At 50.2% G+C, this 14,273-nt stretch overlaps 4 protein-coding genes across 4 annotated transcripts; 2 read left to right on the top strand and 2 right to left on the bottom strand.

Moving 5' to 3' along the window:
* The first annotated feature begins 166 nt into the window (after positions 1–166).
* On the top strand, positions 167–1,631 carry P168DRAFT_324130 (Thioesterase/thiol ester dehydrase-isomerase). The gene is made up of 4 exons (XM_024840787.1): positions 167–361; positions 433–865; positions 930–1,453; positions 1,515–1,631. The coding sequence occupies exons 1-4, from the start codon at positions 260–262 to the stop codon at positions 1,560–1,562; spliced, it is 1,107 nt and encodes a 368-aa protein (XP_024697697.1). The 5' UTR covers positions 167–259; the 3' UTR covers positions 1,563–1,631.
* Positions 1,632–2,274: 643 nt separating this feature from the next.
* On the bottom strand, positions 2,275–3,528 carry P168DRAFT_294823 (heme-dependent oxidative N-demethylase family protein; the record flags this gene model as incomplete). The annotated part of the gene is made up of 3 exons (XM_024837979.1): positions 2,275–2,677; positions 2,777–2,899; positions 2,972–3,528. The coding sequence occupies 3 exons, from the start codon at positions 3,526–3,528 to the stop codon at positions 2,275–2,277; spliced, it is 1,083 nt and encodes a 360-aa protein (XP_024697696.1).
* Positions 3,529–5,536: 2,008 nt separating this feature from the next.
* Positions 5,537–5,881, top strand: P168DRAFT_30994 (uncharacterized protein). The gene has a single exon (XM_024839352.1). The coding sequence runs from the start codon at positions 5,596–5,598 to the stop codon at positions 5,800–5,802; it is 207 nt and encodes a 68-aa protein (XP_024697695.1). The 5' UTR covers positions 5,537–5,595; the 3' UTR covers positions 5,803–5,881.
* A 2,772-nt stretch (positions 5,882–8,653) lies between these two features.
* On the bottom strand, positions 8,654–11,914 carry P168DRAFT_287171 (Hsp70 family protein). The gene is made up of 4 exons (XM_024836517.1): positions 10,916–11,914; positions 9,841–10,773; positions 9,354–9,792; positions 8,654–9,287 (listed from the first exon to the last, which is right to left on the bottom strand). Exons 1-4 carry the CDS (start codon positions 11,561–11,563, stop codon positions 9,088–9,090), a joined length of 2,220 nt encoding a protein of 739 aa, XP_024697694.1. The 5' UTR covers positions 11,564–11,914; the 3' UTR covers positions 8,654–9,087.
* Positions 11,915–14,273: the final 2,359 nt, after the last annotated feature.

The raw sequence follows: 14,273 nt of genomic DNA, 5'->3' as shown, positions 1-14,273 counted from the left end.
TGCAGAGCGGATACCAAATCCCATTACTCAGCAACATCCGACCCATGGATTGACGTAACGCCTCGGCTATTACCCGATTGGGAATCCCAACCTTACCCCGGGCCGACGCGTGGAAAAGGGAAAAAGGATCTCTCTGCCACCTGAAGAACTCCTTTGCCCCTGATCCTGCCCTTAGATCTACACTTTGCTGTATATTCATTCTTTTATTTTGCTTTGCTTATCGTATCGCGCTTGTCTTTTGATTTGTAGACCTCCCTCCATGGCGAACCGAGTGACCCTGTTTGAGCCCCCGCCACTGGATGCCTCCAGGGCGCCGATCGAAAATGTTCTGGACCTGACGCCGGTAGTCGATATTGGGCCGGTATGTCTCTTTGAATCGCTCTTCTGCTATTTAATGGTCCCTTTCTGACCCGTATTTCTCTTCACCCACAGGATGTCTTCACGAACACCCGTCCCCTCTGGCACCCCCCCGGTGCGCGGGGTATATACGGTGGCGCGGCCATCGCGCAATCACTTGCCGCGGCAATGCGCACGGTGCCCACCGATTTCGCCGTCCACAGCATGCACTGCTACTTTGTCCTCGCGGGCGACTCCGAGATCCCGATTTTATACCACGTCGAACGAGTGCGCGATGGAAGAAGCTTCATCACCCGGACCGTCCAAGCGCGCCAACGCGGCCGTCCCATCTTCACCACCACCCTGAGTTTCAGCAAGGCCAACAGCGGAGGAAAGAAGACCCTCCAACATGCGGCCCCGATGCCCGATGTTGAGCTTCCGAAGGAGCCTACACCGGGGTTGAGGGGAACTTTCGACCAGTCGGCTGCTGGTGGTCCTTTCGAGTCGAAAAAGGCCGGCATCGTGAACCGTAAGCCAACCCGCCTGCATCTCGTTCCCGTAACCAGTCCAGATGCTAATGCGCAACATATTAGGAACCTCCACCAACGCCGAAGAAAAGAAGATTCGCCGCTTTTTGCGAGCCCGGGGGAAGATCTCTGAGACGGGCGGCCACCAGGCGAATCTCTCCGCGCTCGCGTACATCACCGACAGCTTCTTCATCGGCACCGTCACCCGCGTGCACGACATCCCCCGGTTTACCTCGCCGCAGGAACTCGAGCGGGCGTTGAATGCGCTGAAGAACCCGTCTGACCTGGACGACGAGGACATTGCGCGCGCGCTCAAGGAGCTCAAGGAGGAGGAGACGCTGGAACTCCGCCGTCGGCTCGAGGGGGCCCTGAGCAAGGTGACGGCGGAGAAGAACAATGCCGACCGCAAGGAGGTCGGCATGATGGTCAGTCTGGACCACTCGATCTACTTTCACAACCCGTGGGCGTTCCGCGCGGACGAGTGGATGCTCACCGAGATGGAGAGCCCGTGGGCTGGTGAAGGTCGTGGTCTGGTGCTGCAGAAGATTTGGTCTAAGGATGGGGTGTTGATCGCCACATGCACGCAAGAGGTATGTTCTTTTCTTTTCCTTTCTCCCCTTCTCGATTTTAACTTATGCTAACTTGTAAAAGGGTGTTGTGAGGTTAAAGCAGGATGAGAAGCCTCGCTCAAAGATCTAGCAGTACTTGTCTGTCTTAGATCTCGTTTCTTTCCTTTCTTTTTACATTCCGTTATAGAGCTCTTTGCACAATGTCTTTCTTTCTTTTTTTTTTTTTTTTTTTTTTTTTTTTTTGTTTATATTATATACACCGATACACCGTTTGATGTTTAATCACCTTATATATTACTTATATTTTTTGTTGCAGATCCTTGCTTGCATGGCTTTACATCCAGCACGAATATACATATTTCATATGTACCACTACTCCCTGGCCTTATGTCACTGGACAGTAACAGTAGTACATTGTGGATACAGTTGAACCTAGGTACGATTGCATGTACAGTAAACAATACTCCTTCCAGCTGGGACTATGGCAAAGTAGCCTAATGAACTTGGCTATTACTGAGAATCTTCTCCCGTTGACAGTGTAGTCAGACGAATTGATTTGCAAACAGAACATTGATGATGCTGAACGCACAACAAACACATAGCCACCCAGTATGGAAATAAACCATCCAGTCCATGCAGAGATGACTTTTAACAACAGAAATGCAAGATGAATAAAATAAAAAAGGGCAAATCAATAAAAATCAGATAGCCGCCCACCCATTTTAGATGGCCCAGTCCCAGAGACATGCAAAACGAGAACGTCATAAAAAAAAAAAAAAAAAAAAAAAAAAGGTCATAATCCTACAGAAGTTCCATCCTTCCCCACACTTCGTCACTCTCACTTACACTTCCATCTTCTCCATCTTCTCACTCTCCATCCGATCTCTCTGCTCGCAGAACTCCAAGGCCTTCGCACCCCAGATTCCACGCCCCTTATATTCACCCACATAATCCGGCCAGCTTTTGATCTCCTTGGCTAGGTTCCGCAGCTCCTCCATGGGCAGCTCGTCCAGCGGCGTCAGGATCGTCTTGACTCCGAACACGATGGTTCCTGTTTTGGGCAGTCGACGGAATGTCTGTCGCTCGCGCCGGATGACGATATCTTGGGGCGCAGGGTCGGGGTTATCTTCGGAGAGGGTGGTGGGTCGGTAGAGCACTTCGAAGAGGTCCTCGCCTGGGTGTTTCACTTCCACGAAATAGTTGGATCGTTCCATTGGGGAGCTCGGGGTGAGGCGTGCAAGGAACCTAAAAAGGTCGGATGGTTAGTCGATGGTTTCTTCCGTTGTTGTTGTTGTTGTTGTTGTCGTTGTCATTGCCATCTTCAAGACATGGTTATATACTCACTTGCTAACGGAATTGGCCACGTGCTGGTGCCACAGAGGGACCGGATTGTGAAGCTTGGAGATCGTCCATCCGATCCGTTCCTGGACCGTCCATCCTACAGGGAAGAGGCTTGCGCTGGCGGCACTACCGAGAGTATACCCGTCAGTATGATGCGTGCATGCGTCCGCTGGGACAGGTAGGGAACTTTCCACTCACAGGTAGTACTCGTCATCTTCGTTTTTCAGCAACACGCTCAGGTCCTCCATGGTCAGCCGGACCGCAATTTCCAGGGGATCCATCTGGCGGTTGTCTCCGCCAAAGACGAAGGTCTCCCCTGTCATCTTGTTGTAGACGACTGTCTCGGGCCCGGATTTCTTCCGCTGGAACATATTTGGGAACCGCTCGCAGAGAAACTCCACCACTTCGTCCAATGCCTCCACGCACCCGTCATGCGACTCGGGCAGACACTGGAGGACCTTGCTCTTCTCTTGCTGCAGCAATTGGCTCCGGATATGGTGCTCGTCCATGTAGTTCTTGTCGATCGTGAGCCAGTTCTGGGCGTCCAGCTTCCGCACGTCCATCATGACCCGGTACCGCTCTCGGCCTCTGATGGGCTGTGCAGGGTACGGCGCGATGTGTTTGATGTCATTGCAATTGGTATTCTCAGGGCGTTTCGGTTCGGCACATGATGGACCTTGGCGCCGCTGTCGGAGCTTGACAATGACGAAGGACAGAATCAGGGCTACAATCCCAGCCCATGTCAGGTAATTCATCGCCTTGTCCCCGCGATCCAAAGAACACGGAGAAAGAAAAAAGAAAAAGGTTCACAAAGGAAATGAAGACCAATGGTTGAAAGAACAGACTCTTTTCTGGCGTCCCTCAAGTCATGCGGCAATCCACGAGGAGGATCTTATGAGGCAAGATGAGAAAAAAACAAAAGAAAGATGGAATGAAAGGAAAACCGCAACATGGCGAACCCTGGTCTTCATGAGGGCCATGGCTCCAGTTATATTGGTCCGGTGAAGTCTTGGACCGATCATCAGAAAGCTGGGTCAGACGATTAAAACTACACGGCGCCTCTGCTCTCCTCCCTCTCTCTCTGTCTCTACATGGGGGGAGCTGGGTTAAACTCTGATACGATCTGCCCTTTTTTTTCCCCGCAAAAGCCGCAAGACGCCGCCCCATCCCCAAAAGAGAAAGTATCCACATGATCCAGCGGGCTTTCTCAGCTGTCTCATTTTTTCTTTTGTAACCCCCCCATGTAGCTCCACTGGGGGGCTCGTTTGGGTGGACGGGGGTGGGTGGTGTGGTTGGGGAGGTGGAAGCAGGATCCGTCAGGAGATGAGCTTCAAGTGGGTAAGCAGCGCGAAAGAGGGAGAGCGACAGAGAGGAGAGGAGCAAAATCAAGACGTAATGCAACCCGTTTTGATCCGCAGCTGATCCAAGGCATGTATCCAGACTGCTACGGTACTATCGCTAGTCATGTACGTACTAATCTAAAACCCAAGGACTAAAGGGGGCAGGAATGAGGAGGAGAAACGATCAATCGTCAAGGCTACAGCGGCGAGAGCTTAGAGGATGTCCGTGCGGGGATACCCGATTGATTGGGGCTTTTTTTTTGGAGACAGACCAAAGATAGACCTCGTGAGCTAGGGAGCAGACCGAGAGAGAGCGATGCCAGTGTCTAACAGTTCCTGCGGTTCCGCTCCAGCGGTATTCGTCTTTTTTCTTCCGACGCAGACGCAGAAAACTACCGACAACGCGTATGATCTAAGAATTACGGGAGAAAGGGGGGAAAGCAAAGAAATACCGCACGCAGGTGGTAAAAAAAAAAAAAAAAAAAAAAAAGAAGAAATCGAAAGAGGAAAACGCAGGAGCTCATCGACAGACAGCCGATACCACCACGACCAACCACTACGAGGTAATACGTTGTTGTGCGACCGAACAAACAATTAAATTGCAAGCTGACTGGGATCGCAACGCGTGGGATGTGCAGCGTGGCCGAGAGACCATCATCCCCAACAACCCCAGTGAAGTCACACACGGTCCATCCTCTGGGACGACCGTCGGCTTCCCTCTCTCTCGAACACACACATATACGCTACCATTGAAGATGGCCATTCCGAGCTCTACGACTGGCTGGTCGAGACCTAAGCTAGCCGGACATCATTCAGTAGTCTCGCTGGACCAGAGACGCCCGAGAGGGGTGGGTTCGGTTTGCGTATGATGCATGGAGGCGACATTTGACGTACTATGAGGTGTCCTTGCAGTCGTCCCCAATCTGATCATCCTCACTAACCCTCCGCTCTCCGCGGCGATATTGAGCCCAGTGGCCCACTAGGGGAGGGGAGGCGCCACGGAGACGGTATAGGTCCTAGGCACCGACGACGCTTGCCATTGAACCCGACTAGTGGGAATCGGCCCAGACGGAGGTGCAAGGGTAGGAAGTAGAAACTGTTTGGCCATGCCAAAAACAACCCCGGCCGGCGATCCACTCCAGTCTGGATTTGCGCTCTGCCCTTGTTTTTTTTCCCCTTCTTTTTTTGGACTACGAGGCGAGTGGACCCAAAGGACCGAGTTGCACGACTCCACACTTCCTTTCCATTGAGTCCCCACTATCCAGTGTCCACTCACCCTGGCCAGACAGGGACCGAAGACCGACAGGACATCTGGGGTTTGCGCTGCAACCGCTTTGAATCTCGCGCAAAAGCGCGCTTGCCGCAGGGTAATCCAGACTGGATCCAATGATACTGTGGAAACGACCCCATCAATTAGTGAGTAATTTAATCAATTATCTTTTGCTCTTTTGAGATGGTCCTGATGGAGACTCTTGCTCAGGAATGCGCTTTTTTCTCTCTCCCTCTCACTCTCTCTCTATGTTTCTCTTCTTGTCGCTCACGGTTTATGCAGCATGCCCCTTTGCTGATGTAGCATCAGCCGAGCTTGATCTTTTTCCATCTTTTCACCTTTTGATATTTTCAGATTCATTCCTCTTCCTATTTCCTTTCCTGTCATTTTTCTTTCCTTTTTCTTTTTTTCAATTATAATCATGATAAATACTATCCCCCCATCGTTGCCTAATCCCATCCATCCCCTGATTCGATCGCGTCCCCTACCGAGCGACACGTTGATGTTTACTTTTTCCTTCTCTTCCGTTTTTTCCCTCGTTCAGTAAAGCCAACCGTCCAGTCAGTCGACTTCCACCCTTACGTCCTCCTGCTAAGTGGTCTGACGCAGCTGGAGCACCGACCAACTGGACGGAAGGGCAAAATGCTCCGAGTGACATTCGCACCAACGCGATGACATCGTCGTCTCGTCGTTGCTTTTTTGCGATGCCAGGTTGTCCGTTTCTGGGGATGGAGGCAGATGGCGTAGCGTAGCGGAGACGATGATTCTATGTTTCTCCGGAAACTTTTTTCCTTCTTTTCTTTTCTTTTGATTTTTTTTTTTTTTGTTTTGTTGTTCTTACGTAGACAAACACTGGAGCCTTTGACTAGACAACCCTGCACATACTCCGACCAAGCCATGGTCGAAACCCAAACTCGTCCATCCTGTCTTTCGCACACACACACACACACACAGAAGCGAAAAGTGAAACAAAAAGAGAAAGAAAAAAGAAAATCGATCGATCCTCCCTAGTGATCATCAAATGACAAGCCCAGGATTGACACTCACAAATCCCCCAGCCAAACGGGACTACTCCGATGCTGGCTGAGTGGGCTGGCTGGCTGGCTGGCAGTCTGGGCCGGGCTGGGCTGATGGGAGGAGAGGAGAGGCGAGGAGAGGAGACGGGGAAGGGAAGGGAAATCTCCCCGACGAGACATCATCACCATCACCATCATCATCATCGACTAATATATATTGTAACAGGTGGAGAAGTTATGGCCTGACGATGGTCGAGACGGGTCTTTTTCTTAGGGTCTTTGTCGAACGTATACCTACTTATTTGGGGATTGGGGTGCCGCTGTGCCAATGGTGGATCCATCCACCATCTAGCTTTTGAGGGGCAGCTCAAGCTGGAGCTCACTCACTCGACTCGTTCTATCGTAGAGTAGAAGAGGTAGCGACTAGCTAGCTACCTAAGGTGATAGCGAACTAAAACTAAAGACACGAAGTGAGTGACTAGCCCGCACGAAGGAAGGTGGATCACGAGTTAGTTAGCCAGTACTTTTGCCTTTTGCCTAGCTAAACTAGCTTTCGACCGGGGCTAGTTATTGCATGCGCCCTACTCTTCAGGTATAGGGTATAGGACCAAGCGCAACTTAACTTTTTGTTGTTCGTTTTGTCAGACGGAAAGACAGAGTTCGGGCGATTATGGGGTATATTCTGGGGTATACTCCGGGGTTGAAAAACTAGTGAGGCTGTTGGAAGTTGATTGGGAGGGTTGGGTCTGCAGGGACGGGATCGTCGTTTGGATGGAGGGTTGGCGGGATGTATGGGGGTTGGTGGTGAGGTGGGTGCCGTTGGCGTAGGTGGCGTTGGCGTTGAGATAGGTTATACTGCGGTTTTGGGAATATGGTGTGCTTGGTGGTATGTTTTGTTTGTGATGATACTGTGGTTTGTATGGGTTGGTAGAGGTGGGATGGTGGTGTGTTACTTACTTACTATATAGCTACTATACAAATGAGATAGTCCAGGCATCACAATGATCGAACATGACTTAGCAAATAGATAACAGGAAGACAGTAGTTGTCTATTGTATGAAGTGTACAGAAGTGGATACTCGTGTAGGGGTAGTATTGACTAGAGAATATACACAAAAGCAAACATCATAGTGAAGTATACAGACAGAAGTAGTAACAACCTCAGTCCAACATCCAACCCAACAACCCCAATCCCCCATTTCTATCCATCTACCTACTACCTACTACCTATCTCGTCCATCTACATATATACCCCCAAGCATCCATCCACCATCCATCCCAAGCCACACATCCCAAACCAACAACAACAATAACCCCAGCAACCCAACCAGTCAATCAAACAACCAAGCAGTACGTAAAAGAAAGGCATTCATCGAAGTTACTCAACCAAGTCAGTCAGAATTTAGTAGTCAGTCACACGGGGATGGAAACGTCCAACTTGCCTACGGGCTAACCAATGACTTTCTATGCCTGTATCGGGGTAGTCATAGTAGTAGTCATAATAATGGCCATTCTATTACTTTAGTGATAGTAGTGGTAGTCGGGTGACGGTGATGACGATGGTGATATCGTTTTAGTCCCCGCTTTATATCCTGGCTCGGCTCGTGTGTTCGTTTTGTCTGTCTATCTGTTTAGGTATTTCCTGGGTTTGCATGTGCTGGTGCTGATGCTATTGCTAATGAGGCTGATGACGATGATGCTGATCCTGATGCTGATGCTGATGCTGCAGGTGGATGTATGTAGTAACTAACTAGTAGTGGGTAGTTACTCGAGCAGAAAAGGAATCAGTGAGAGGGGGAGGGGGAGAGGTGAAGGAGAGGAGAAGAGAAGGTACATCAGACATGATCTAGCTATTCGTCCTTCAAGAATGGATCATTCAACAATTTCCTTATAGTCATATCTATACCTATACCTATGCCTAGCTAGGCACCTACCTCCCTACTTCTCCATGGTGTAAAGTCAAGACTATATGTCATGCGTGATCCATACTATACTAATCTAGCACTGTATATACTATCTAATACTTTATTCATTGACTACGCTACTCTATCCGTCTATGCTCGAGAGAAAGGTTGGGCCTAGGTACCTACTCAATTTTCTCTGTCTATAGACAGTGGCTTAAGATGTATGTATACTTGATGGCAATGTCATATAGTAAGTATACCCAAACTACCCAAGTTTGTTGTATATCCATCTACATCATGATAGTACTATCCTACCCTAACCAGCCAATACAACAGATACCAGAGTCATGTCAATAAATCAAAATAAATAAATTTAAAAAATCAATAATTCGGCTTAGCTCGTATAAAGGTATCCGGCAAGAAATGAAGAAGAAAAAAGAAAGAAAGGAAACTACTATAAGCCACGAAGAAAAGGGTAAAAAGCATCATCTCCTCAAATCAACAACCCATCCCCGTATCAACATGTATAAAGGTAATGAAAGAAGGTTGAAAGGTAAGGTAAGTAAGTAAGAGCAACGCCATCCTGTGCAATGTGGATCGTATATTCGCTCGAGCCCATGATCTGATATCATATCATATCATATCATAATATATTGTATCATATCGGTCGGATGAGGCTGGGCTGGGACTGCACTTCTTTATTGGATTTTTGGGTTTTTGGGTTTATTGTGGATGCTTGTTGAAGCTTGCTCGCAGCTTCGTTGGTCAGATAAGGCTCGATTGATCACCGGAATTTGGCGCGGCATCGGCCCATGATTTCGCCCTGGCAGACCAGCTCCGCGCTGAACTCGCTGCCGTCTAGCGTAAGGTAGATGTCGAAGTAGACTCGGTAGAAGGTTCCCTGGGGTGTGTCCATGCGTTCAAAGTCGGTTTCGAGGTTCTTGCGCGAGAGATCTGAGGTGAGAGTGACGACTTCCTTGATGCCTGTTGGGGGTTTAGTATGTTTCACGATTTCTCCTCATCAAAGGGAAAGAGCAGAAGGTAGCTTACGAGGATCCTTCGTATATTCAGGACAGACATCCTCATCACAGGCGTACAAGATATCCTCGTACATGAGGGTCGCACCGGGCGCGACCTGTCGGAAGAAGCTGACCTTGACCGGCTCGCCAATCTTGACCCGCTCGCCCTTTTGGACGAAGATCTGCCGCGTGTACTTGCAGCGATCGCGGCCATCCAGACTGGGGACCCGGTATTGCTCCGGGTGGTAACCTTCCTTGAACGGCTGCAGCGTGGCCATGAGGTAGTGGCGACGCGCGACACGGTGCGTAACCACGCGTTCCGTGATGCCGGCCGTCACGGCGCCCTTGACGATGGCGGCTACGGAATCCATCGGCCGAACCACCTTTGCTTGGTACTGCGGCGGCACGTGGAGCTTGATCTGCTGGAACAGATACTCCGATGCACCGAAACCACCCACGACGAGGACGTTCTGCTAGGGTTAGTCGGTTGATGGGATGAGAATGGATGGTGGTCATACCTGAAGAGATCGGTTCTGCGCCTGGATGGCGATGATCTGGTTGCGGACCAGCTCGAGGATGCGGTTGACGACGGGCTCGAAGCACTGCAGGATCTCCTCGTTGGTGAACGTCATGTACCCCTCCTCGATGCCGGCATCCGGAAAGTCCGCCTCGATGCCCACGTCCACCGCCCACTTCTGCCCGTTGTTCCGGAAGTCGGCCTTGATCCGGTTCTCAAAGTCCATGATGCACTTGGCGTAGACTTTGCCGGCCGTGCGCGATCCGTCCGGCAGCTTCATCTTGCGGATCTTGGCGCGCAGGATGTTGCTGAAGTTGCGGTTCAGCGCGGTCGAACCGCACGAGTCGCCCGATCCGGCGGTGCATTCGGCGACGCTGAAGGGCTGCTCCTCCTCGACTTCGTAGGCGATCAGATCGACGGTACCACCGCCGCAGTCGACGATCAGAATGGCGTCGCCGACCTTCAGGTTCAGCAAACCGGTCTTGGCGCAGAAGATGGCGGCGGCCTCGGGCTCCGAGACCAGGGTCAGACGGTTGTCGTTCTCGTCCCGCAAGAACCCCGCCTGGAGGGCGGCCGCGCGCGTGGCGGCCTTGCCGGCGTCGTTCCAGATGGCCGGCACGGTGATGTAGTATCGGATGTTGCGCTCCTCTCGCGTAAATACCTCACCCAGCGTCTTCTGCAGCTGGGCGCGCATGGCCTGGCGCAGCTTGAAGAGGTAGTCAGCGGCGACATCGATTTCGGACTTGCCGGGCGGCAGGGGCGGGAGGTTGATGGGGTCGATGTAGGTGTTGCCGGACAGCATGAGCTGCAGCTTGAACCACTCGACCTTCTGCACCCCTTGCTTTGGATAACCGGTGGGGGCGAGCGCATCGGCGATATCAGGGCCCCAACCCACGACCTTCTGGTACTGGTCGTAGTACAGGACGGTGGGGATCTATGACAAATGAATCAGACGGTCAGCGGGATTTGTCTCACCCGGGGGGATTCTCTCAGGAGGGGAAGGATGTGCCGCAACCCGGAAGGGCGGTGGGGGAGAGGGGAGGGAGAGTCAGGGGACGAAGAGTAACCCAACCCACCTTTTGTTTGGTGTGTGTCCCAGCCCCAGCCCATTCTGTGATAATATCTTCCCTCGCCTCGTTGTTCGTGGCAAACGCAAAGGCCACACCGGAGAAGGTGGTGCCAAAGTCGATCCCCACGATCAGCTGGGCCTTACTCCGACCCGCACCTTCAACCTCGACGGCGGGATTGCGCATGGGGTACTGCTGAGCCTGGGGCATCCCCGGGGCCATGCCATGGGGCGCCGGGGGTTGCATCCCATAGCCGGGAGGCGCACCCATATGGGTTGCGCCCGGGGGGGCGTAGGGCATGTTGGTGTTGAGCGGGGGCGGGTGGTGACCGGGCGGCATGGGACTCGTGGGGCGGGCGGCGGTGTTGTAGGTATAACTGGGGGGGCGACCCAGTTGATTTTGGTTATTCATGGGGAGGCTGGTGGAGGAGGAACTGTGACCGGAGGGCAGCGAACTGGGAGAGGTGGTGGAAGCGGGAGCGGCGACGAGGGTATGAGTGCTGGCCTGACCACTGGAGACGGAGGCGTCGGGTGAGGTGGTGGGAGAGGAAAGTTGTGGAGGAGAAAGCTGGGGTGGAGGAGCAACAACGGGTTGGGAGTGATGTTTGTTGCGTTTCCCAAAGCCAAAGGACTTTAACCGGGAACTCATCAGGTCCATGTGAATGATTTAGGGGGACAATTCTGGAGGGAGATATAAGAGGGGGGGGAAAGAGGAGAAAGTGTCGGAATTCGCCAAACACAAAAAGAAATTCAGAAGTAAAAATGGAAAACCAAAAAAAACCAAAAAGACAGACCAAAAGATGACTGGAAAACAAAGAGTCAAATCGAGGGGGAAAAAGAGGCAGTGTTGGTTCTGCTAAGCCGCACGGTGAGAAAGTGAGAGCGGGGGGAAAATTACGGCCAGCGAAGGAATACGAGATCAATCAAAGAAATGGGAGGATTCCTTCTTCATGATGGACGGGGGAATGCAGCAGAGTCTGGAATGTAGAGGAGGTTATTTCAATATCTACATATCATCTCAATCCTACAAAGACAGATAACTACCAACGGGAGGAAAAAGAAGAGATGAGAAGATATTAATAGATGAATATCAATTGATGCCATGTCGGGCATGTTCATCGCCCCCCCAATCCATCCTGTATCATACCGTCTCATACCGTATTTGGTTTCTTACCAGGTCAGGGGACTCGCTCCTCTGCTTGTGATCAGATCCTATTATTCATCGTGGCTCCTCTTGGCTGTCTCTCTGGCTGTCTCTCTTGGCAACGTTTTGATTCCGAACGATGGAGAGAGGCAGGCCACAGTCCCTGAATGCTGGGAAGTTCTCGTGGTCGGATATGCCCAAGGGAATAGAATGGAGAACGTGATCAACCCCAGGTTCAGGTGGGGATAGAGCCTCAACCAAACTCCTGACCGAACGGGGTAACCGTTAAACCCCATCCTCAAGTTTTCAACCCGTCAACCCATCAGGCTCCCTAATCTCCCAGTTCTTCCCCCTCCATCCCACATACCTGTCTACATCAAACCAGGAAGAAGGACCATGGAGCCTGATCTGGCCTGACAACCCATCGGGCCTATCTTCATCGCTCCTCGACTGCGGCTGAAGATGGTCGTGCCGATCCCTGTCACGTTCCGTACTAGTCCATACCGTCATCCCCTTCCTTTCCCCCCCATCAGCCTGTATCGTGCATTCCCTCTCTCCCCCACAAGGCAGACTGCTCTATACATAGTATCCTCCTCCTCCTTATAGGGCTCGCATCTGACTGTGTCGGGGGCGCGTTGTGGCTTTGCGGATTCCCTCGGTGGCTGGTCGGTCTATCGTTTGGTTGAGACTATGAAGGAGTCTCATGCTTGATGGATGGACGTGGCGGAGTTGTACATATATCGCTGGATTCCATGTGATTTGTTAGACTTCTGTGCTTGCTGGATTTGGTGGTATTATGCGATGGTTGATAATTCTAATCAATTCCAGACAAGATCATGTCACTTGGACTGATATCTAATCAATCTAAACTATCAGATTGAATAATGATAGTTATACCTATCATGGCTGTAGTGCGATATTATAATTGTTTTGGTCTTTTCCTGATACTATCCACGACTACTACTTCATCTGAGAGTGATTCGGAGAGCGAGGGTAGATCATAAGACTGATAAGCACCGTCAAATCTTGATAAAATTGGTGAAATCAATGCTATAGAAACAGTCATAAATTGTATAACTGACTGAAAAGGGGATATATAGACTTGAATGTGGAACTTGGCGTGACTAGCTAAGATGTTTAACTGATTATATCACTGAGTCTTCCATCTATCACAGTATATATAACTTGTGGTTCATATCTATCATCCATAATCTCTCAAATAGATTGACATACACCCTTAATCTTGGACACCAACTAATGTATATAAACCGAGTTCAATTGTACTGTAGCATTATCATGAGCGATAATTAGAGTAAATCACAGTACCAAATAAGCTTATATATGGCAACCAAAGTATCCATCTGACATATGGGAAATGATAAATCAAACCTGGCAAAAGTAATGTAAGGCTAGGAAAGATAATGATTGTATAATGAGACACAGATCTGTCAGATATACTACTCAAAGGAGAAGGAAATAGTGCCTTACATAGTCAGTAGATAGCTAACATAGTCACCATTCTTCCATAAAGTATAGTAAATCATATAACCAGCTAAAGCATAATCAGCATCGACCTATCGAAGATCTCTGACAATATTCATGTTTCTAAAGCTAGCCGCTGTTTAATATGCGCATTTTGATTGACTACCACAACTCACTGGCTTTACAAGGCCTGCTATGAACGCATCTCAAAAACACATCAAGATTCTTGAGCACCACTCACCATCGATCCCCACCCGTACGCGTGATGAAAGAGAAGGCCCTATTATCTCCAGTATGAATTAAAGCCTTTCTACTAAAAAATTGCGATAATACTGTTCAGAAGCAAGACGTGCAATCAGGCAACATGTTGACTGACGTGCACTTTTGACTACTCATGTTTTGTTTGCAAATACTCGCAACCCTTCCATCAATTACAACAACCACATCGACATCTTGACCGTTTCCATTGGCCCAGTACCAGCCAAAGATGGCCCAGACCTATGAGTTGTCCAAAGCTCGGTCTCCATTCTTGGTAGAAATCTACGCAGCCATATCAAGGACCGACTTGTGGGTTAAAAGGGACTTGTGGGTTAGAAGGAACAGCACATATAGTCAATATGCCATGTAATGTTGCTTGTACTAGATGTGGGAGGACCGATGAGAACAGTCCATAACCATGATGCGTTCGATGATCTGGGAAAATGCTATGGAAAAGGTTACGAATGGTCGCAAGATTGCAAGA

This window comes from Aspergillus campestris (genome assembly GCF_002847485.1).
Source record: "Aspergillus campestris IBT 28561 chromosome Unknown P168scaffold_1, whole genome shotgun sequence".
Lineage (NCBI taxonomy): Eukaryota > Fungi > Ascomycota > Eurotiomycetes > Eurotiales > Aspergillaceae > Aspergillus > Aspergillus campestris.
Note: the sequence above shows the minus strand (reverse complement) of the source record. Positions and strands in the feature narration are given on the sequence as shown.

Bases quoted from the DNA above. Each gene is read 5' to 3' on its own strand.
- P168DRAFT_324130 (XM_024840787.1), top strand. From the start codon at position 260: ATGGCGAACCGAGTGACCCTGTTTGAGCCCCCGCCACTGGATGCCTCC. The intron at 362-432 runs GTATGTCTCTTT...CTTCACCCACAG, and splicing joins CGGTAGTCGATATTGGGCCG to GATGTCTTCACGAACACCCG. The intron at 866-929 runs GTAAGCCAACCC...GCAACATATTAG, and splicing joins AAAGGCCGGCATCGTGAACC to GAACCTCCACCAACGCCGAA.
- P168DRAFT_30994 (XM_024839352.1), top strand. From the start codon at position 5,596: ATGCGCTTTTTTCTCTCTCCCTCTCACTCTCTCTCTATGTTTCTCTTC.
- P168DRAFT_287171 (XM_024836517.1), bottom strand. From the start codon at position 11,563: ATGGACCTGATGAGTTCCCGGTTAAAGTCCTTTGGCTTTGGGAAACGC. The intron at 10,774-10,915 runs GTGGGTTGGGTT...CATTTGTCATAG, and splicing joins GGACACACACCAAACAAAAG to ATCCCCACCGTCCTGTACTA. The intron at 9,288-9,353 runs GTAAGCTACCTT...AACCCCCAACAG, and splicing joins TGAATATACGAAGGATCCTC to GCATCAAGGAAGTCGTCACT.